This window comes from Tamandua tetradactyla, chromosome 19 (assembly GCF_023851605.1).
Source record: "Tamandua tetradactyla isolate mTamTet1 chromosome 19, mTamTet1.pri, whole genome shotgun sequence".
Classification (NCBI taxonomy): domain Eukaryota; kingdom Metazoa; phylum Chordata; class Mammalia; order Pilosa; family Myrmecophagidae; genus Tamandua; species Tamandua tetradactyla.
The window spans coordinates 54,511,362-54,533,323 of NC_135345.1; the positions used below are offsets into that span (position 1 = coordinate 54,511,362).

General features: G+C 38.1%; 1 protein-coding gene across 6 annotated transcripts in view; it reads left to right on the top strand.

Annotated features, from left to right (window-relative positions):
• The window catches only part of PDGFRA (platelet derived growth factor receptor alpha), a 59,114-nt gene extending 38,870 nt beyond the window's left edge, over positions 1–20,244 (top strand). For all 6 annotated transcript variants that reach the window (XM_077136888.1, XM_077136885.1, XM_077136884.1 and 3 more), the window contains one exon: positions 17,210–20,244. In XM_077136888.1, coding sequence (XP_076993003.1) covers positions 17,210–17,357 — 148 coding nt within the window. In that variant the 3' untranslated portion in view covers positions 17,358–20,244. The remainder of the gene's footprint in view (positions 1–17,209) is intronic.
• Positions 20,245–21,962: the final 1,718 nt, after the last annotated feature.

The window sequence follows — 21,962 nt, forward strand, 5'->3', positions numbered from 1 at the left end:
AACTTCATTAATTATTAACTCACAGCCAATGTTGTTGTTTTCATCGCTATATCCATTTCTCTTCCAACCCCTTTTGGATTATTTTGGAGGAAATTGAAGAGCTCATATCATTTCATCCATAAATATTCAGCCTGATAAAAGCTCAATTTTTAACACATACTATAATACCATTATTTCACCCCCAAATGGATGGTAAATCATTAAAAGTATCAGATATGCATTCAGTGTTCAAATTTCCCTGATAGTCCCACAAATATTATTTTACACTTGGTTTGTTCCAACTGAGATCCAAATAAAGTCACATACTGCCTTTGGTTGATATGTCTCTATAAGTTCCCCTACCTCGTTTTTGTCCCCTTGGATATATTTGTAAAGTAACCAGGAAATTTACCTGTAGAATTCCCATACTTTTCTCCACTACACCTCTGTAGTGTCTTTGTCACTACTTTATTCTTGTCTCATAAATTTGTTGTCAATTGGCAGGTAGTCTAGAGGCTTGGTCTGACTCAAGTTACATTTTTGGCTAGTGTGCTCCAAAATTGGTGCTGTGTACTTCATCCGGAGGTCCACAATGTCTGGTTGTCCCTCTTTTTGTGGAATTAGCAGCCACTGGTGATTACTGCCTATTTCTATTACTTCACTACCTAAGCAATGCTAACACACAGCCTGGACTGAGAACCATTGGTTTACGTGGTCCAGTTGGAGAGGTCTGTGCCTCTTGCTGTCTTTAAATGTCCCTTGAAACAGGTAGGGGAGATGATGATGGTGACCATGGTTCAAGGTCTGAGTTGCTTATGAGTCTTTTTTCCTTCTCTTCATTTGGGACATTATTTTCCCTTCTTCCTCAGTCCTTCAGTAAACTATATACAATTTAGCAGAAGTACATAGTATTATTTTGGAAGCTTACAACTGTAGCCTTTCTTAACCAATTTAAGTATAAGGTATAGACAGCCCTTGTTTATCTGCATGCACCAAAAATTTTTTAAGTACAGTTTCGGGGTTTTTGGGGGGAATGAGATTTAGAGATGGGGCAAAATCGACTTACTTTTCTATGTACGCTTTGCCTGGGCTGATTTTTAAATGTCTTTATATTTCTTTAGCAAACTGTGTTCCTTCAAGTGCTGGAGGTCTGTGGTGGAAATTCAGGGGCTAAGGGGAAGGCCGAGTAAGGGGTCTCTGAGCCTCCACAGCAGTTTCATACAGAGTGAATTCATTTTCTCTGTATTTAGGGGCTAGGAATAATTCAATTGTAAAATGGGTTCTGTTCTAAATAAAGTTGGAAGTCACATTGGGTTAAATGCCACAGGAAAGGAGGCCAAAGAATGCCTGGGGTGACGTCATCAACATGGCGACATAAGACAGCTACTGAAAAGCTTTCTTCACAGATTCAGCAAAAGAAAGGACCAATTTCACCTGTTTAGAACTCAGGAGGAAAGTAAAGACTGGAAAAGTATCCCTAAAATGCTGAATTTAATGAAAAGAAAGATATCAGGTAGAATACTGGCCTGAACTGTCAGGTCTTCTTTCCTCACCCTCACTTGGTCCCTCACAAGTTAGGGAAATGCCCAGAGGCAGCAGCTGGGTTCCCTCCCACCAGGGACACAGACTGTAAAATCTCTTACAGCAGGGAAACAGATCCGTACCTATACCTAGACACAGAGAGCCAAGTCCACAGGACTCAAGACACTGGGGAGGGTGGAATACAAAAGCGATCAAAGAGGAGCTTCCAAAATGGAGGATTAGGGAGAGAATAGCAAAATCTACTTCTTTTCCAAAAGCAGCAAGTAGCCAGGCAGAAACTGTCCCAAATCAACTGTTTGGTGACCTGGGGACAGGGTAGAACATTTTAAGGTGCAGGTCAGTGAGGGAGGAAGTCTGAGAAAGCATGGACAGAGACTGTAACACTTGGAGTCCTTCCCCAACCTTTGAGGGAAGTAGCAACAAGAGGCCCAGTTCTAGTCTGCGGACAGCCATGGACTGGGGCAGCTATGAGAGTCCTCTGCCCCATGAACAGAGGGAACACAGCCCAACACTGAGCCAGATATTGGCCAGTGATGTGAGAGCACAGGAACCCCACAATTTCAACCTCAACGAGCAGACGCAGATCCAGGAGTTAAATACCTGAAGATAAATAAGTAGCTGAAGAGCATTATCTGCTGGGAAGCCCATAAAGTACAGGGGAAAACAGCAGAACTTTTTGGAGCCTCTTCAGACCTAACCCAGGCCCACTGGTGGTAGTCTACACACCCTGCATGGTACCAGACCCTGTTTTGTCTGTGAAATACTAATGACACAACTGTCAAAATATTACCCTAATACAGACCCATGCAACAGCTAAATCCTAGACAAGAGAGAGAAACTGACCTTCAGAATAGACCTATCAAGATAATTAGATGACCTTCAGCAAAGAAATCACAAGGCTTACTAAAATGCAGGAAGAAATGGCCCAGTCAGAGGAACAAATCAAAAAGTCAGAGGAGACACAGAATCTGGAATAACTAATCAAAACTGTTCAAACAAATTTCCTGAATCAATTCAAAGAAATGAAGGAAAATATATGTAAAGAGATAAAGGAAATTAAGAAGACAGTAGGAGAGCATATAGAAGAATTTGAAAGAATATGTAGAAAAATAACAGACATTACGGAAATAAAAGACTGTAGATGAAATTAAAAATATATGAGATACACAACAGCAGATTTGAAGAAGCAGAAGAAAAAATAAGCAAGCTAGAAAACAGAGCAACCAAATTTGAACAGACAAAATAACAAATGGAGAAAAATGGAAAAATTTGAACAAGGTTTCAGGGAAATGATTGGCAACACAAAGTGCACAAATATATGCGTCATGGGTATTCTGGAAGGAAAAGAGAAAGGAAAAGGGTGAAGAAGGATTTTTGAGGAAATAATGGCTGAAAAATTCCCATACCTTATAAGAGACATAAACATGCAAATCCAAAAGGCCTAACAAACTCTAAACAGAATAAATCCATATAGACCCACTCCGAAACACATACTTATCAGACTGTCAAATGCTAAAGAGAAGAAGAATATCCTGAAAACAGCAAGAGAAATGTGATTCAACAAATACAAGAGAAGCCAAATAAAACTAAGTGCTGATTTCTCATCAGACACCATGGAAGCAAGAAGATAGTGGAACAATATATTTTAGATACTGAAGGAGAAAAATTACCAGCCAAGAATTCTCTATTCAACAAAGCTATTCTTCAGAAATAAAGAGGAGGGTGACATGTGGGGAGAAGTGGATTGAAGGGAACTGACTATCCCTCTTCCCCAGCCTGCCCCAGCTCCTGGCTTGGGAAACCTTCCCTAGTGGCTCTGAAGCTGGCAGTATCCATGGGGGACCTGGAGGTGGGCTTGGCTATCCACCATGAAGAGCAGCACCCACTGACCTTCCCCACCCTGGGCACTGGGAGTGGTTACCCAGTCAGGTGCTGTGAATTGCCATCCCATTGGACGTGGTGTATGGTGGTTACACTGGGTGCCGGGTGCTGCAAGGCAGCTGCTCCCCTGGGTGCTGCAGCTAGTTCTACTGTCCTGCATGCTGGGAACAACTGTCCTGCCACTGCATGCTGGGAGCAAACCCCTCCCTCCCACCATGGTGCATGCCATCTTCCCAGCCAATTGAGGGGCATGCCTGAGGGGAGGAAGTGCCTCATGAATGCCACCTGCTGGTGAGAAGCAGTAAGTGCAGAGTGGCAAACTCCTTATATACCTAGGCTTTCTTTTTTTCTCTCTTTTAATATATGTATATATAATTGGAAGTAGTGCTATTTTTTATTTTTTATTTCTTATTTTTAAATGTAATTTAGTTTTTTATTTTTCCTCCTTCTGTGGCACCAGTCTGAGGTGTCTTCTTCTGACTTTGGGGCCTACTACTGTTGAGGTGAGGGTTTTTTCATATTTTAATTTTATTATTATTATTTTATTTTTGTATTTATTTTTTGGGGAGCATGGGCCTGGAATTGAGCCTGGGTCTCCCTGTGGCAGGTGGGTGATCTGCCAATGAAGTGCCCATGCACCCCTGCCTAGCTTTTAATAGACCCTCAGGTAGAACTGTACCCCCTACATGAGATCCAGGCCTTGGTTTGGTAAGGAATGACTGACACATTAAAAGAGTTATACATTAAGACCAAGTGGGGTTTATGCCAGAAAATTCAAAGGTGGTTCAACACAATAAGATCAATCAACATAGTACAGCACTTTAACAGATCAAAAGGGAAAAATCACATGATCATATTGACCGATGCTGAAAAAGTATCCTACAAAATTCAGCATCTTTTCCAGATGAAAACACTTCAAAAGGGAAGACTCAAAGGAAACTTCCCTAATATCACAAAGTGCACTAAGAAAACAAAAAAACATAGCCAGCATCATAATTAATGGTGAGGGCCTGAAAGCATTCTCCCTAAGATCAGGAATGAGAAGAAGATCAAATGATGCCCGTTATCACAACTATTATTCAGTATTGTACTAGAAGTTCTAGCTCAATTGATTAGACAGGAGAAAGAAATAAAAGGCATTCAAAGAGGAAAGAAAGAAGTAAAACCTTAATTATTTGCAGATAACATGACCCTATACTTAGAAAACCCTGAGAAATCTACAAAAAGCTACTTGAGCTAATAAACAAATTCAACAAAGTGACAGGATACAAGATTGATGTACAAAAATTAGTAATATTTCTATGCATAAGCAATGACCTATCTGAGGAGACAATTAAAGAAAAAATCCATTTAAAACAGCAACCAAAAGAATCAGGTATCTAAGAATAAGCCTAACCAGTGATGTCAAGGACTTGTACACATAAAATATAAAACATTGCTAAAAGAAATAAAAAATGACCTAAATAGATGGAAAGACCTGCCTGGCTCATGGATAGGAAGGTTTAATGCCATTAAGTGTCAATTCTACCCAAACTGTCTACAGATTCAATGCAATATCAATCACAATACCAACAACCTACTCAAAGACTTGGAAAAGCTTGTAATCAAATTTATTTGGAAGGGAAAGAGACCCTGAATAGCTAAAGATATTAGTTATTCAACTCTTAATAGCTAAAAAAGAAGAGGAAAGTGGGAGCACCATCACTTCTTGATTTTAAAGCTTACCATGAAACCAGTAGTCAAAGCAGCGTGGTATTGGCACAAAGTATTGATCAGTGGAATTTAATCAAGAGTTCAGAGATAGATCGCCATATCTGTGGACAAGTGATCATCAATAAGTCCCCCAAATCCACTGAAATGGGACAGAATAGTCTTCAATGAATGGGCATGGGAGACTTGGATATCAATAGCCAAAAGAAAGAAAGAGAACCCCTACCTTACACCTTATACAAAAATTAATTCAAAATGGATTAAAGGCCTACGTATAAGAGCCAGTACCATAAAACTTCTAGAAAAAGAAATAGGGAAACAGCTTTAAGATCTAATAATAGGAGGTAGCTTCTTACACTTTGCACCCAAAGCACAAGCAGTGAAAGACAAAATAGAAAAACAGGAACTCCTTAAGCTCAAGAGCTTCTGTGCCTCAAAGGACTTTGTCAAAAAGGTGAAGAAGCAGCCAGCTCAATGGGAGAAAATATTTGGAAACCACATATCAGATAAAGGCTTGATATCTTGTGTACATAAAGAAATTATATAGCTCAACCACAAAAGAACAAACAAGCCAATTATAGAATGCAGAGAATATGAATAGATACTTTTCTGTAGCAAATTACAAATGGCCAAAAAAAGCACATGAAGATATGTTCATTTTCATTAGTTATAAGGGAAATGCAAACTAAGACAACGATGAGATACCATCTCACACCTATAAGAACGGCTGCTATTAAACAAACAGAAAACTACAAATATTGGAGAGGATGTGGAGAAATTGAAACACTTATTCCCTGTTGGTGGGAATGTATAATGGTATAGCCATTGTGGAAAACAGTTTGACTATTCCTCAGAAAACTAAATACTGAGTTGCCCTATGACCCGGCAATACCAGTATTTCAGTATATACCCAGAAGAGCTAAAAGCAGTGACTCAAACAGACATTTGCACCCCAGTGTTCATAGCAGCACCATTCACAATTCCCAAAAGATGGAAACAGTCTAAGTGTCCATCCACAGATGAGTGGATAAACAAAATGTGGTAGGTACATATGATGGAATATTATGCAGCTGCAAGACAAAATGAGGTCCTGAAGCATATGACAATGTGGACGAACTTTTAGGACATAAGGCTGAGAGAAATAAGTCAGACACAAAAAGACAGATACTGCATGATTTTGCTGTTATGACTCTGGTAAAGGTAATCTCAGAGGTTACACTGTAGAGTATAGTAAACCTAGAGGAACACAAAAGCTAAAGACGGAAGAAAGGCTACCCAATGAGGTTGAACCTAAATACAAGGGAATGGATAGACATGATTGGTAACTAATTAGCAGGGTTATAAGTAACATTACCATACTGAAGGTGAATATGATTGAAAGAGATATATAGTGTCATGTATGACACTGAAGATTATAATTGAATCTACAATTATAAATAAGTTTTCACATGAACGACTTCAAAGGTTTGATAGTGGACAAAGAGGTAGAGGAGTATAGGGGAAAAACCAAAAATGCATTTTATGGCCACCAATCGTTAACAGGAAGACATCACCATACCACAGCATGACCAGGGGCAACTAATTGGGAGGGAGGGAGGGACAAGTGATAAGGAGTAGTTTTGATTTGATAGTGGGTAACTCTGGTTTGTCGGTTCTCTGTCACTATGGATCAATGAAAATTTTCTAAAATTAAGAATGCTGCTGATTGTGCAACCAAGTGAGGATACTGTAAGATGTGGTTTGTTTATTTTGAACATTATCCATGATGCCCAATAGATGGAGGGAGCCATAGAGTGCGGTGACTGAGAAGCAGAATGGCGGACTATGATACATCTATATGATGGAATTTGGTGCAGTTATAAAAAGGAAGGACATTGAAAGGCATGCAACAAAATGCGTAAATCTTGGGGACAACGTATTGTGCAAAATAAGCCAGAAACAAAACAGCAAATATGCTAATTTCTTTTTTAGAAAGTACTTAGAAGAAAATTGGACCCTGGATTATAAACCCTTATAGTCTGAAGTTGTAAATGTATTTCTAGGTTCTAGATACTGAGCTATTTGTGTATCAGCTGGTATTTCCCTGGAACTTTAAGTAACTCTGTGACACCTAAGACCCAGAAATGGAGTGCTGCAGCCCCCCAAATTAGCATAGCTGTATACCATAACAGCTGAAATAACCAAAAAAGAGATCAGGCCTGAATTTGAGTTAACAACGAAGCCAATCTGGCTGGGTCTAAGGTCAATCAGAATACAGGGTGAAAGATGATAGTGTATGTACTCTAGACTTTCACCTACTATATAAGATCAAAGACAGAGAGGTTTTTTTTATGTCTAGAACCTAAACTTTCTGTAACACATAATCTAAATCAGCCTGTCTGGATCAACCTCATTTAAACAACCAAAACTCCTGGAGTCCAGAACAAGGCCTTGTAATTCTGTAGAGCTTAATGTAATGCTAGGATACATCTCAGACTATGGTGGACTGATAATTTAAAAGTATTGGTAGAATCCCTTGAGAGTCCAAAGGAAAAAAACATATATATAGAACTATTAAGCTTTCCCATCTGGGAAACCCCAGGTACCCTCTCGACCATTGTAAACTCCTAGGAAAACAGCCAAGCCTTGATTTTGAGCCTTGCCCTTGTGAAACTTATTTCTATAGGGAAGAAGCTAAAACTACCCATAACAAGGCCTAAGTGTTGTTTCCAGGAAACCTCTTTTGTTGGTCAGATGTGTTCTTTCTCTCTCTCCAAACCCAATTGCAAGGAAAGTCATTACCCTCCTCCACTACATGGGACATGACATTCAGAGGTAAAAATCTCCCTGACAATGGGAGGCATGACTCCCAGGGATGATTCTGGCCATGGCACCATGGGATTGACAATACCTTCTGGACCGAAAATAGGAAAAGAATGCAATGAAATAAGGCATCAGTGGCCAAGAGAGAGCAAATGGAGTCAAAAGGCTATTGTGGAGGCTACTTTTCTGCAAGCTTCAGTTAGATAATGCTAATTGCCATGATTTACTAAACCCCATTCTGTTGAGTCTTTAGAGCACCTAGGGCTCAAACTGAGACTCTATGAAGATTTCGAGCACTAAGTTTGCTTTCCTGGAACCTGTAATTCCCAGAGGGTTCCTAGGTCAGATAAATCCTGAAACCCAAGGGGACCAGCCTCTTCAAGATTATCAGTTAATTACATCCCCCTGTCCTTTAGTGTGGACACCCCCTTCTCATCACGAAAAAGTCAGAACAGGCATTGCCTAAAAGTCCCTGTATTTTAGGAGAAGGATCAAAGGAGAGGAGGATGTATATCAGAGAAACCAAAATTTAACAAAAGAGCATGGCTGCTAAATCACTATATTAATGTTCCTTCTAGTCTCCAGTGTTTTGGAACAGCTAGAAGGAAAAATCTGAGATGGTAGAATGCTAGCTTATGACAAACTCTGGAATCTATTCTGTAACTACTTATTGAAGTGTGCTTTGAAAATTTTGCTTTTTCTTACTTTGCTTTGTATATATGTTATAGTTTACAATAAAAAAGTTTAAAAAGTGAGGGAGAGTTTAAGCAGATAAACAGAAAACTGTTTAATAAGAGACTGGCCCTACAAGAGCTACAAAAAGGAGTTCTTCTGCTGAAAAGAAAAGACAGGAGAGAGAGGCCTCGGGAGGGTACAGAATTGAACAGTATTTATAAGGGTAACTAAAAGGATAAAAAGAAGGAAAAAATAGACCTGGCAAAAGAAAGCCAAAGGACAAAATGCTTGAAGGAAGTATTGCCTTTACAGTAACAATATTGAATGTTCTTCAAAATTGAATAAACTCTCCAATCAAAAGACACAGATTGTCAGAATGGATTAAAAAAAGATAATCCAAATTTATATATGTTGTTTACAAGAGACTCATTTTAGACACACAGATATAAATAAATTGAAAGTGAAAGGATGGAAAAAGATATTCTCTGCAAGCAATAGGGTTAGCTATACTAAAATCAGACAATATAAACTTTAAATGCAAAACTGTTATGAGAGATAAAGAAGGGCACTATATATTAATAAAAGGGGCAATTCACCAAGAAGAAATAACAATCATACATATTTATGCACCTAAATAAGTTGCTCCAACGTTCCTGAGGCAAACACTGGTGAAACTAAAGGGAATAATAGACGTCCTGCAATAATAGTGGGAGACTTCAACACAACACTGTCTCAAGAGATAGAACATCTAAACAGAGGATCAATAAGGAAACAAAAAAGCCCTACATAGTACGATAAATGGACTAAACCTAACAGACATGTATAGCTTTGCACCCCAAAACACGCAGGCTATACATTCTTTTCAAGTACTCATGGAACATTCTCCAGAATATACAGTAGGCTAGGGCATAAAACAGGTCTTAATTAATTTAAAAAGATTGAGATTATACAAAGCACTTTCTTTGATCTTAATAGAATGAGGTTGGAAATCAATAACAACTGCAGAACTGGAAAATATATGGAGGTTAAACAAGAAGCTCTTAAACAATAAGAGGGCCGAAGAAGACATTACAAGGGAAATCAGTAAATAACTCAAGATGAATGAAAAAGAGAATACAGCCTATCAGAATTTATGGAATATAGCAAAGGCAGTGCTGAGAAAGAAATTTATAGCCCTAACTGCCTATATTAAAAAGGAAAAAAAGCTAAAACTAATGACCTAACTGAAGAGGAGAAATTAGAGAAAGAACAGCAAACTAATCCCAAAGCAAGCAGAAGGAAACAAGTGCAAAGATTAGAGTGGAATTAAATGAAGTGGAGAATGAAAAAAAAAATAAAGAATCAATAAAAACAAAAGTTTGTTCTTTGAGAATATCAATAAAATAGATAAGCCCTTATCCAGACTGACAAAGACAAAAGAAGATGCAGTAAATAAAGCCAGGAATGAGAGGGGCGTCATTACTGTGGACCCTGAAGAAATAAAGAAGATTATAAGAGGATACTATGAACAACTGTAAGCCAACAAAGTTGACAACTTAGATGAAATGTACAACTTCCTAGAAACACATGAACAATGTTCGCTGACTCAGGAAGAAATAGAAGACCTCCACAAACCTGTTTCAGTTTGCTAGAGTTGCCAGAATACCATATACCAGAAATGGATTGACTTTTACAAAGGAGATTCATTAGGTTAAAAATTTACAGTTCTAAGGCCATGGAAATTTCCAAATTTAGGCATCCAGAGAAAGATACCTTGATTCTAAAGAGAAACACATAGCGCTTGGAGTTCCTCTGTCACACAGAAAACACGTGGCAACGTCTGCTGGCCTTTCTCTCCTGGATTGGGTTGGTTTCAAAAATGGTTCTCTCAGCTCCTCTGGGTCCTTCTGGCTTCTTCTGGGGCATTTTCTTTCTCAACTTTCACTTTCTCTCTCTGTGAGCTCTCTTAAAGGACTCCAGTAAGCAGACCAAGACACACCTTGAATGGGCAGTTTCTCTATGGAAACAACCCAATCCAAAGGTCCCACCCAACAATAGATCAACCTCAGCAAGACTAGACTAAAAGAATATTGGCTTTTCTGGGGTAATAACAGATTAAAACCAGCATAAAACCAATCAAAATTAAGGAGATTGAATCAGTCATCAAAAACTTGTCAACAAAGAAAAGCCCAGGCTTACCAGGTAAATTTTACCAAGCACTCCCAAGAAGAATTAAATATCATTCCTGCTCAAACTCTTCCAAAAACTTGAAGAAGAAGGAACACTACCTAACTCATTCTATGAAGCCAACATCACCTAGTGTATTAGTTAGGGTTCTCTAGAGAAACGGAATCAACAGGGAACACTCGCAAATATAAAATTTATAAAAGTGTCTCACGTGACCATGGGAATGCAGAGTCCAAAATTCGCAGGGCAGGCTGCGAAGCTGATGATTCCGTTGGAGGGTCTGGATGAACTCCACAGGAGAGTCTTGCCAGCCGAAGCAGGAAGAGCCTGTCTCTTCTGAATCCTCCTTAAAAGGCTTCCAGTGATTAGATGAAGCATCACCCACTGCAGAACACACTCCCCCTTGGCTGATTACAAATGGAATCAGCTGTGGATGCAGCCGACATGATCATGATTTAATTCTATGAAATGTCCTCATCACAAAAGACAGGTCAGCACTTGCCGAACCAGACAAACAGGTACCACCACTTGGCCAAGTTGACACATGAGCCTGACCATGACACATAGTATCAAAGTCTAATTAAAAACACTACAAGGAAAGAAAGCTACAGACTATTATCTTAATGAATATAGATGCAAAAATCCTCAACAAAATACTTACAAATCAATTCCAACAGCACATTAAAACCACCATGATCAAATGAGTTTTACTCCAGGTATGCAAAGGTGATTCAACACAAGAAAATCAATTAATGTAATACACCACATTAGCAAATCAAAAGGGGAAACCCACTTAAACAACTTGATTGATTCAGAAAAGGCATTTGACAAAATTCAGCATCATTTCTTGAAAAAGCACTTTGAAAGGTAGGAATCAAAGGAAATTTCCTCAATTTGGTAAAGGACATATATGAAAAACCCACAGATAACATCATACTCAATCATGAGAGACTGAAAGCTTTCCCTCTGAGATTGGAAACAAGACAATGATCCCACTGTCACCACTTTTATTCAACATTGTGCTAGAAGTTCTAGCTAGAGTAATTAGGCAAGAACGAGAAATAAAATGCATACGAATTGGAAAGGAAGACGTAAAACGTTCAGTATTTGCAGACTACATACAGAAGACATATATATAGAAATGCTGAAAACACTATAACAAAGCTATTAGAGCTAATAAATGAGTTCAGTAAAGTGACGGGATACAAGATCATCATGCAATACTCAGTGGTGTTTCTATACACTAGTAATGAGCTATCCAAAGGTTTTTATCCATATCAAGAAAAAATTTTCATTTATAAAAGCAACTGGAAGAATCAAATATCTAGGAATAAATTTAACCAAAGGTGTAAAAGATTTGTGCTCAGAAAACTAGAAACATTGCTAAAAGAAATCAAAGAAGACCTAAATAAATGGAAAAACCGTTTGCATTCTTGGATTGGAAAGCTAAATGTTGTTAAGATGTCACTTCTACCCCAGTTTATCTACAGATTAGTGCAAGACCAATCAAAATTCCAACAGCCTACTTTGCAAAATAGAAAAGCTAATTAACACATTTATTTGGAAGGGTAAAGGGCCTTGAATAGCTATAAATATCTTGAAAAAGAAGACTAAAGTGGGAAGACTCACACTTCCTGTTTTTGAAGCATATTATAAAGCCACAGTGGTCCAAACAGCATGGTACTGGCATAAGATAAACTGTCAATCAATGGAACTGAATTGAGAGTTCAGAAATAGATCCTCAGATCTATAATCAATTGAATTTTGACAAGGCCCCCACATACACTCAACTGGGACAGAACAGTTTCTGCAATAAATGATGTTGGGAGATCTGGATAGCCATATCCAAAAGAATGAAAGAGGGCACCCATCTCATACCTTATACAAAAATTAAGTAAAAATGGTTCCAAGACCTAAATATAAGAATCAGTATCATAAAACTCCTAGAAGAATATGTACGGAGACATCTTCAAGATCTAATAATAGACAAAATAAGCACAAAGAAGCAACAAAAGAAAAAATAAAAACATGGGACCTCCTCAAAATTGAATACTTCTATGCTTCAAATGGCTTTGTCAAAAGGATGAAAAGGTAGTAGACTAAATGAGAGAAAATATTTGGAAACAACAAATCTGATAAGAATTTGATATCCGGAATATATAAAGAATTCCTACAATTCAATAATAAAAAGACAACCCAATTTAAAAATGGGCAAAAGACATACATAGACATTTTTCCAAAGAGGAAATACAAATGGCTAAAAGCATAGAAAGATGCTCAGCATCACTAGCTGCTAGGGAAATGCAAATCAAAACAACAATGAGATACAATTTCACACCTATTAGGATGGCTGCTATTAAACAAACAGGGAAGTGTAGAGAAATAGGAGCACTTATTCACTGCTGTTGGGAATGTAAAATGGTACAGCCACTGTGAAGATGGTTTGTCAGTTTTTCAGGAAGCTTAGTATAGAGTTGCCTTACAACCTGGCAATCTGCTATGCAATATATACCCAGAAGATCTGAAAGCAGAAGTGGGAACAGACATTTGCACATTGTTGTTCATAGGGCATTGTTCACAATTGTCAAAAGAAGGAAATGGCCCAAGTGTCCATCAACAGATGAATGAATAAACAAAAATATGATATATACATATGGTGGAATGTTATTCAGCAGTAAAAAAGAATAAAGTCCTGAAGCCTGGGACAAAATGGATGAACCTTGAGGCCATTATGCTAAGTGAAATAAGTCAGACACAAAAGAAAAAATACTATATGCTGTCACTAATATGAGCTAATTATAATATGTAAACTCTTAGGCATAAAATAAAGAATATAGGTTACCAGGATATAGAATGAGGCTCTAGGATGGGGAGCGATTGCTTAACATGCGCAGAATGTTTAACTAAGCTGAACTTAAACGTTTGGAAATGAATAGAAGTGAGTGAAGGTAGCGTGTTATTGTAAGAATAATTAATGATACTGAATTGTGGGTGAAAGTGGTGGAAAGTGGAAGTTAGAGTGATGTATGTCAACAGAAAGAAAGTTGGAGGTTAAAACATGGGAACGTATAACAGTGAATCTCATAGTGGACAATGACTGTGATTAACTGCACAAATAAAAAAAAGTTCTTTCATGAACTGGAACAAATGTATGACACCATTACAAGGAGTTAATAGTTGAGGGGTATATGAGGAAAATGTACCTACTGGTGAACTATGGACTATAGTTAACAGTGCTATCTTAATATTTTTCATTAACAGTAACGAATGTACCACACCAATATGATGGGTCAGTAATGGATGGGGATAAGGAGTATGGAATGTTTTGGGTTTTCTTTTTTCTTTTTATTTCCTTTCTGGAGTAATGAATAAGTTCCAAAGTTGAGCATGGTGCTACGTGCACAACTATGTGATGATACTGTGAGCCACTGATTATATACTTTGGGTGGTTTGTATGGTGTGTGAATATATCTCAATAAAATAGCGTTTAAAAAGGCAGCCAGAAGTTTTCTAGGAGTACACCAGTGTGGGCTGCAGAATTTCACACATATTTCCTCAAAGAGAAGAGTGCCAGTAGTATTAGTTAATTAGAATTTCTGCAAAGGTGACAACTTTGATCTTCTTAAAAGTGTGCAAAGTATGTCCCGAACAACTACTCCAGTTCAGGTCAAACTGGAATGGAAGAAATTCTGTATCCCTGACAGGTGCGTGAGGTTAGTGAGATGAAGTCCCAGAGTTGGGATGCTCTGATTCAGGCAGCCAGGAATCAACGTGGTCATTCTGAGGGAACTTTATCTCTTTCTGAGGTATTAGTAGCCATTGCTGATCATTGCCTAAATCTATTAATTTATTACCGAGTTGATGCTAATGCACAGCCAGAATTGAGGATGCTAGGCTCTGGTTGGGTAGCAGACATAGACAGGCTCACATCGTAGAGAGCTTTGGGTGTGCTAGGTCAGTACCCCATTGGGAGCCAGGCCCTGGGCTACAAGATGGGCACTGTGGCTTGAGAACCAGAAGTAAGGCCAGTTGTCAGCTCTAAGGCCCACTTTGAAGCTGAGATCAGCAGCAATGATCTGGTGCTGAGTCTTGATGAAAGTTAGCTTCCTCTGTGCTCACACCTGTGCCTTCTCTTTGTGCGATAGACTAGCAGAGAAAGAATGTCAGACCAGGGAGGGCTGGTGCCAGGATATAACTCAGCCAAAGGCTCAGCTGTATTAACATTCCTCCAAGTCCAAAATGCAGTGTCCAAGGAAGTGTCCTCAATGCAGGCTCTAGCTGGATTGGGTCAATGTCCAAGAGTTGTTTATGGCCTCTGGCTGTTGACAGGTTCTAGACTCTCAGGGAGTGGAACTTCCAGGACTAGATGTTTATCAAGACCAGTCAAGTGGACTTGGACTCAAAATGAGGCTCCAGGACCAGGGTGTTAAATGGGGTTAGGGGGTGGGGTGGGGATAGACTACATACTAGGAACAGGGGCAAAACCTCAGTCATAGAGAAGGGCCCAGTTTGTGGGGAGATATTTAGGAGCACTGCAGCTCAATAGTGCCAGAGGGTCTAGGAGCTCACAGGTCAAAGAGACTTGGGAAGATGGCAGCAGGTTATTTCCTATAGTCAGGAGAGAGCTCCCATTGACCAGGCTTAATTCCCTGCTCTGGCACTGATGCAGAAAGGTGAGAGAGGGCGAGGAATCTGACAGGAAAAGCAGCTGAAAGGGTTGAGATCCCCTGTTTGATGTGTGTGTGTTTGCATGTTTCTGTCTGTGTGCAGCTCATCCCTCTGGCTGGGCCAACCAGTATTTATAGTATATGTGCCATTCATATGGCATGGTGCTGTAACTGCACAACCAGGAGCCCAAACCATTTCTGCCTTCAGTACCCTCAGCACACCTTCAGCAGGTCAGGATCTGTTTGGAGAGAAAAGATACACATAAACATTTTGATTGCAATACAAGGCAGGATAAGATAATATAGTTATGAATTTAGAGAAGGGAGGAGAGATGGCAAATCATGATGAGTTGGAGGCTTTAAGCAAGATTATTTTCCTAAAAATGTTTATGAAAAATTTTAAAAAGTACATAAAAAATGAGAGAATAGGGGTGCAAGGGTAATTCAGTGGTAGAATTTTCACCTGCCATGCAGGAGACCCAAATTGGATTCCCAGACCATGCACTTCCCAAAAACAAACAAAGAAGCAAACAAAAGAAGGAAAAAATATACAAAAATTTAACGAGTGGTGCTGCAATAATGGGATACTCACATGGAAAAAGAAAGAAATGTGAGCCCCGCCATACAGCATACCAAAAATCCCCCACAAAGGTACATTAAAAAATGAGAGAATAATATAATGACACCCACATAACCACCCACCCCTTAGATTTAATAGTTAATCTTTTGCCACATTTGCTTTATTTGTCAAATTTATTATGTTATGCATAATTTGTCCTTTTTTTCTCAATCATTTGAAGCTAAGTGAAATACCATGATACCTCACCCTCAATATTCCAGTATAATCTCCTAAAAGAAAATACAGTCTCGGTTATAACCCCCAAATCATTGTCAAACAAAATAATATTATCACCTATTCTCTAATATCATTTAATATCCAGGTGAGAATCTGATAATAGTAGCTAACATTTATTTAGCACTTACTATGTTCTAGGCATTGCGCTCGGTGCTTTATGGTCATCTTATTTAATTCCCCTAACAAACAGGTAGAAACTATTGTCATCCCAGTTCACAGGCAAGGGCAAAGAACTTGGTGAGGGGGGGCAGTTTAAGTAACTTGAGTGACATCGTATCACATAAATAAGTGGTGGAACTAGTCCATATCGACATCTTTTGACTGTAGAACTTTCCCTCTTAACCATTGCTCTATTAACTCTAAACTCTTCACCTGCACCTTCAAGATTTAGGTGGGGGTGGGATGGGTGAGGATTAGATAAAGAGGAGAAGGAGGAGGGAGGGTATTCCAGGGGAGTGGGATGAAATCCTGAGAACAAAATATGTGTGTTCAAGAGGTTTTGGGGGAGAACTTGGCTACAATTTGTAGATGATTTAATTCAGTTCATGTTCTTTCTCCATGCCTTTTGATCATGCATTGCTTAGTTTCTCTTCCATTAGAATTGAGTAGGGAAAGTAGAAATTGCCACAGCTTGTTAGCAACTTTGATTAAAAACTTGGCAGAAGAGAAGGAAAGCTGAAGGGCCAAAGCAAATTTAAAGATTACCTGCAGACTTTGGTTTTTCACATGACCCACTGCAGCATGATGGATGATAAGTAGCTATCTGGCTCCATGGAAGAATCTTGCCAAACTAAGGTGGACTGAGTTTGAATGCCAAAGAATTTTGCAAAAAGAGCTCCTTAACCTTTGCAAGGGCCATCCAAGAAATGCAACCATGGCCTATTGGTCTGTACATTAGCCTTAATATTTTCCTCTTCTCTCTGTCCTCCAGCTCGCAGACCTCTGAAGAGAGTGCCATTGAAACAGGTTCCAGCAGTTCTACCTTCATCAAGAGAGAGGATGAGACCATTGAGGACATTGACATGATGGACGACATTGGCATAGACTCCTCAGACCTGGTGGAGGACAGCTTCCTGTAACTGGTGGATTCAGGAGGTACCTTCCACTCCTGGTACTACCTTTGGACACCTTTAAGAAAACCACTTTATTGCAATGCAACGGTTGAGAGGAGGACTTGGATGATGTGTAAAGAGAAGTTACCAGCCAAGGGCTTTTGGGAGGCTTCTAAATATGAATGAATGGGATAAAGTGAAATGAACCTTTTCAGCATTGCCTCTTGCAATGCTTCAGTAGCATCTCAGCGGTGTGTGCAGTTTGGAGGTAGATGGACAAGGTAATGATAGGCCACGGAAGATGAACTTTGTGTTTCAAGGGCATTGGTGAGATTCTGACGTACACAAGTTTTACTGCGACAAAACTCCAGCATTGTAATTATGTAAAAAATTCTAATCCAGGATGTGTTTAGATTTGTATTAAATATCTTTTCTGGACTTTTGAAGAGACCACTCAATCCATTCATGTACTTCCCTCTTGAAACCTAGTGTCAGCTGCTGTTGAACTCTCTTATGAATGAAGTACATGCAAAACCACTTTGAACCTTAAAAGGTACTGGTACTATAGCATTTTACCTTTTTTTAGTGTTAAAGAGATAAAAGATAATAATTAACCAACCTTGTTTAATAGATTTGGGTTGTTTAGAAGCCCCAAACTCATTTGCATATTTTAATCTACGTTTATAATAACATGGCTGTTATCAGCAATGCTAAATGTGTATATGTAACAAGTTTTCCCTACAGAGAAAGCACGAGGTAAAAAAAACACCCTTACTAAGTAGGTGACAAGTTTGACCTTTTTTCACATTTATATTAAATAACATGTTTCTCTGTAAGATATGGTAATAGCTTTAGTGGATTAAATTTAGTTGAACATAGAAAACAAAGTAAAAGTAGTGTCTTCCAGGAAGTCAGAGTTTTTAATTGTGTACTGAATAGGTTTGCTAACCAATTGTACTAAAAACCATTAACTACCCTCTGAAGTAATGGGATTTAAAAAAAACCCCAAAGTATTTTCAATATAAAGGCATAAGCAAGACATCTCATTGCTGCCCAATGGAAAATATAATCATCAGCAAAAAGACTGGCTTTGCAGAGGTTTTTTCCCATGCCTAGTGATAACTCTGATGGATCCCAACCCAGATTTTTTTTTAATTCTCTGAATCCCCAGAATTCAGAAAGAGTCCCTGAACATCAGCCCCATTCCCTTATCTCTTGCTCCAAAAAGAAATAGATTGAAACTCTGTGATCGTAAAGGCAGTTTGGTGAAGGCTGTATGTGCATTAACCTGTATCTTTGGTTCCCAAATGAGGCTGGCAATCAGAATCATTAGATTCTGGATCCCCACCCCAGTGATTCTGATTTATTAAGCCTTTGGGGAGCAGGAACCTGTATTTTATAAACTCCCTGGCTGTTTTGATCAGCTTAGGTTATAGGAAGTTGTCCTGGGGGAAAAATAATTTGAAATTTGGAACCGTGCTAGAATTCAACCCTGCAGGAAGCCTACTGCTTAAATCCTTGACTTCAGGTCAGTCACATTTACGGTCTTGTATCTAGCAATTGCTACTCTTAATTATCTTAGCTGAGGCTAAGAAAGCTAAATCTTGGTTTGGCAGATCTTCCAAAAGTGAAGACACTGCTTCCCACTGCATGGGGGATCTATGCTTGTTTTTTTTGTTTTTCATTTCTGGAAGAGGCATGTACAAAAATGATGCAAGTCAGCATGCCAATATTTTGATGAACTCAATATTTGATGAAAAATTTTACTCATTTTTTGGAGTTAGACAGGAGAATGAATTGTCAAATCCATCCAAACTGTCAAACTGGTTGACATGGGTTCATTGACATTCTTTGCAAAACTGCTCAATTGCTGACACCATATGAATGAAACATGGGTTGTGATTACTGCAATCACTGTGTGTGCTGCTGACAGGTGATGCTTTGTAAACTGTAGAAGCAATAACAAGGTACTTGACTACCTACTGGTGTAATCTCAACGCAAGCCCCAACTTTCTAATCCACCCTTTTTATGGTAAATATGAAGACTGAGCCAGATTGGCCAATTAAAAAAGAAAACCTGATTAGATTCTTCAGAACCAATTAGACCTGAAATACATTTGTGTTTCTAGAATCATAGCTCAAGCATTCTGTTTATCGCTTACTCTCACTTATGTAGCCTTCTTTTGTTGGTGCTTTGCATTTTCATGTTACTTTGAATCTTGCTTGACATCATGAGGCTGGATAAAAATTCTCAGGCCAGCAGTTTGCAGTCCTAACAAATGCTCCCCCTGAGTCTTTGTGACTGCTTTTTTTTTTTTTTTTACAGTGTTTTCAATATATCACAGATTTATTTCTCTTTGGCCTCCTGAAAAGTCCCCAGAAGAAAATTTACCAGTCCTCCCTGCTTTCTATTTTTATTATGACAATCAAAGCTGGCCTAAGAAGCACAATTTGTGAATTTTTAAGTGATCAAGGATGTCCTTAAAATGTGGTCTGCCAATCTGTACAAAATGGTCCTATTTTTGTGAAGAGGGACGTAAGATAAAATGATGTTATACATCAATATGTATATATGTATTTCTATATAGACTTGGAGAATACTGCCAAATCATTTATGACAAGCTGTATCACTGCCTTTGTTTATATTTTTTTAACTGTGATATTTCCCACAGGCACATTAACTGTTGCACTTTTGAATGTCCAAAAATTATATTTTGGAAATAATAAATAGGAAAAATACTTAAGTGTTCCCCAAACAACGGTGTGGTGAATGTGTGAGAAGAATTAACTTGATTGGGAGGGTCCACCAGTACAAAATACATTACAAATGCCCCTGCTCATGTTTTCATTTTAAAATGTGTAAATGAAGATCTTTATATTTCAATAAATGATATATATATATAATTTAAAGTTATGCTAAGGTTCTTATATTTTTGTTTTCCGTTTAATCATATAAATTAAAGTAAATCTATTTAACTTGCTTTCTTAAGGACATTTCAAAAGGATCCTACTTTATGGTTTGATGACACCAATAGGAAATTCAAGATTTGAGACATTTGAGCTAGTCAGTTCTCAGACCCAGAATTTGACTTAAAGGTGACTGGGTTGACTTATCTTTGATCCTATCTCTGTTTGTTTGTCTTTATTGCATGGTGTTTTTCTCCCCTACTTAAGGAATATGTGATTATTTTTACTTAGTACAACATTCAAACAGTATAGAAATATATAAAATAAAATGTTACTGTCTGTTTTCACCATGTTTTCTTCCCTATCCTGTCCCTGACCCATTTCTCAGAGGCAGAGTGTATCATTTGGAGTGCATTCTTTCATTCTTAAAAAAATATATACAAGCCATCTCATTTTGAGCTTATGGATAATGGAGATTGATTGATGTTGCTAATAATCAGAATACAGCACCTTATTATAATATAACTCTTTATTACACAAATTTAAATGTCCTACAACTCAAAGCATTCCCTCTTAGAGTTAAAACCAGAAAGAGGTCAGCTGCAAGGTCAGGTATTAGCTTTGCCTTCTGTTTCAGCCCTAGGAAAGAGATGGATTATCAGAACAATAATCCTTCTGACTAAACAATAGCTGTTTATTGTAGCATCAATACTCTAAGCTTGCCTGGAGAGATCTTTTTGTTCTTCTTTTTAAACGTTTAATTCTACCTCTTCATACAATGTTGGCAATTCTGCCTATTTTCCTTTCTTCTCATGATAATAAAAATGACTTTTTATTTCAAGGGTTTTAGATACGTGCTTTTTCAAAGACATTTTTCACATTTACTCTTCGATTTTTACAATAAGCGCTTTGCAGCAGGGAAGACATTTTATAGATGAGGAAACCAAGGCATCAAAAGATTCAAGTGACTTTTCAAGATCACACAACTGGGTCAAGATAGCACTGGAATTAGAAATTCCAAATATACCAATTTTAGTACTGTTTACACTACAATAAACCATGGGAAAAGCAAAGGATACTGGAAAATATCAGTGTTCAAAAGGTTCTCAAGTTTGCTTTGCTTCTTGAGATATTTCAAAAGGTGAGTGATGGACTAGTTGGCTTGTAGAACTATTTCACACATTTGTAATCAGAAAAATTTCTTTTCAAGGTATAATACAATACTTCCAGTAATGGGTATTATGATTTTAATATCTATGTGCTTCATAAAATATAGCCCAAGAAAATGACTTAGAACATCTGAATCCATTATAAATTATGCAATTTTCCCTGGAATAACAGGGTGATGGAAAAGCTTCATTATCTCTAACTCCAAATATATAGAAGAATTAAATGCAACCACACTGTTACAGCAAAATTAATATACTATGTTTATAACAGACACAATTTTTTTCACTCCACAATTAGAATATAAATGAAAACACATATGTGGCCTTAATTAGAAGACATCTGGTCTACCCGGTTACATAAAATTGTACCGGTTTCTTAAAGAATAATAAATGCATTTTCCAAAATATATTCATACATGGATAATGTTTCCATCACCCAGATTATAGTTTACATATAATGCGATGGAGACATCAGGGATTCATGGTCACACATGGCAGGGCAAGCATATTTGTTCCCTGTTTTTAGTTTATAGGCTAATTGGAATTCTAAAATGAT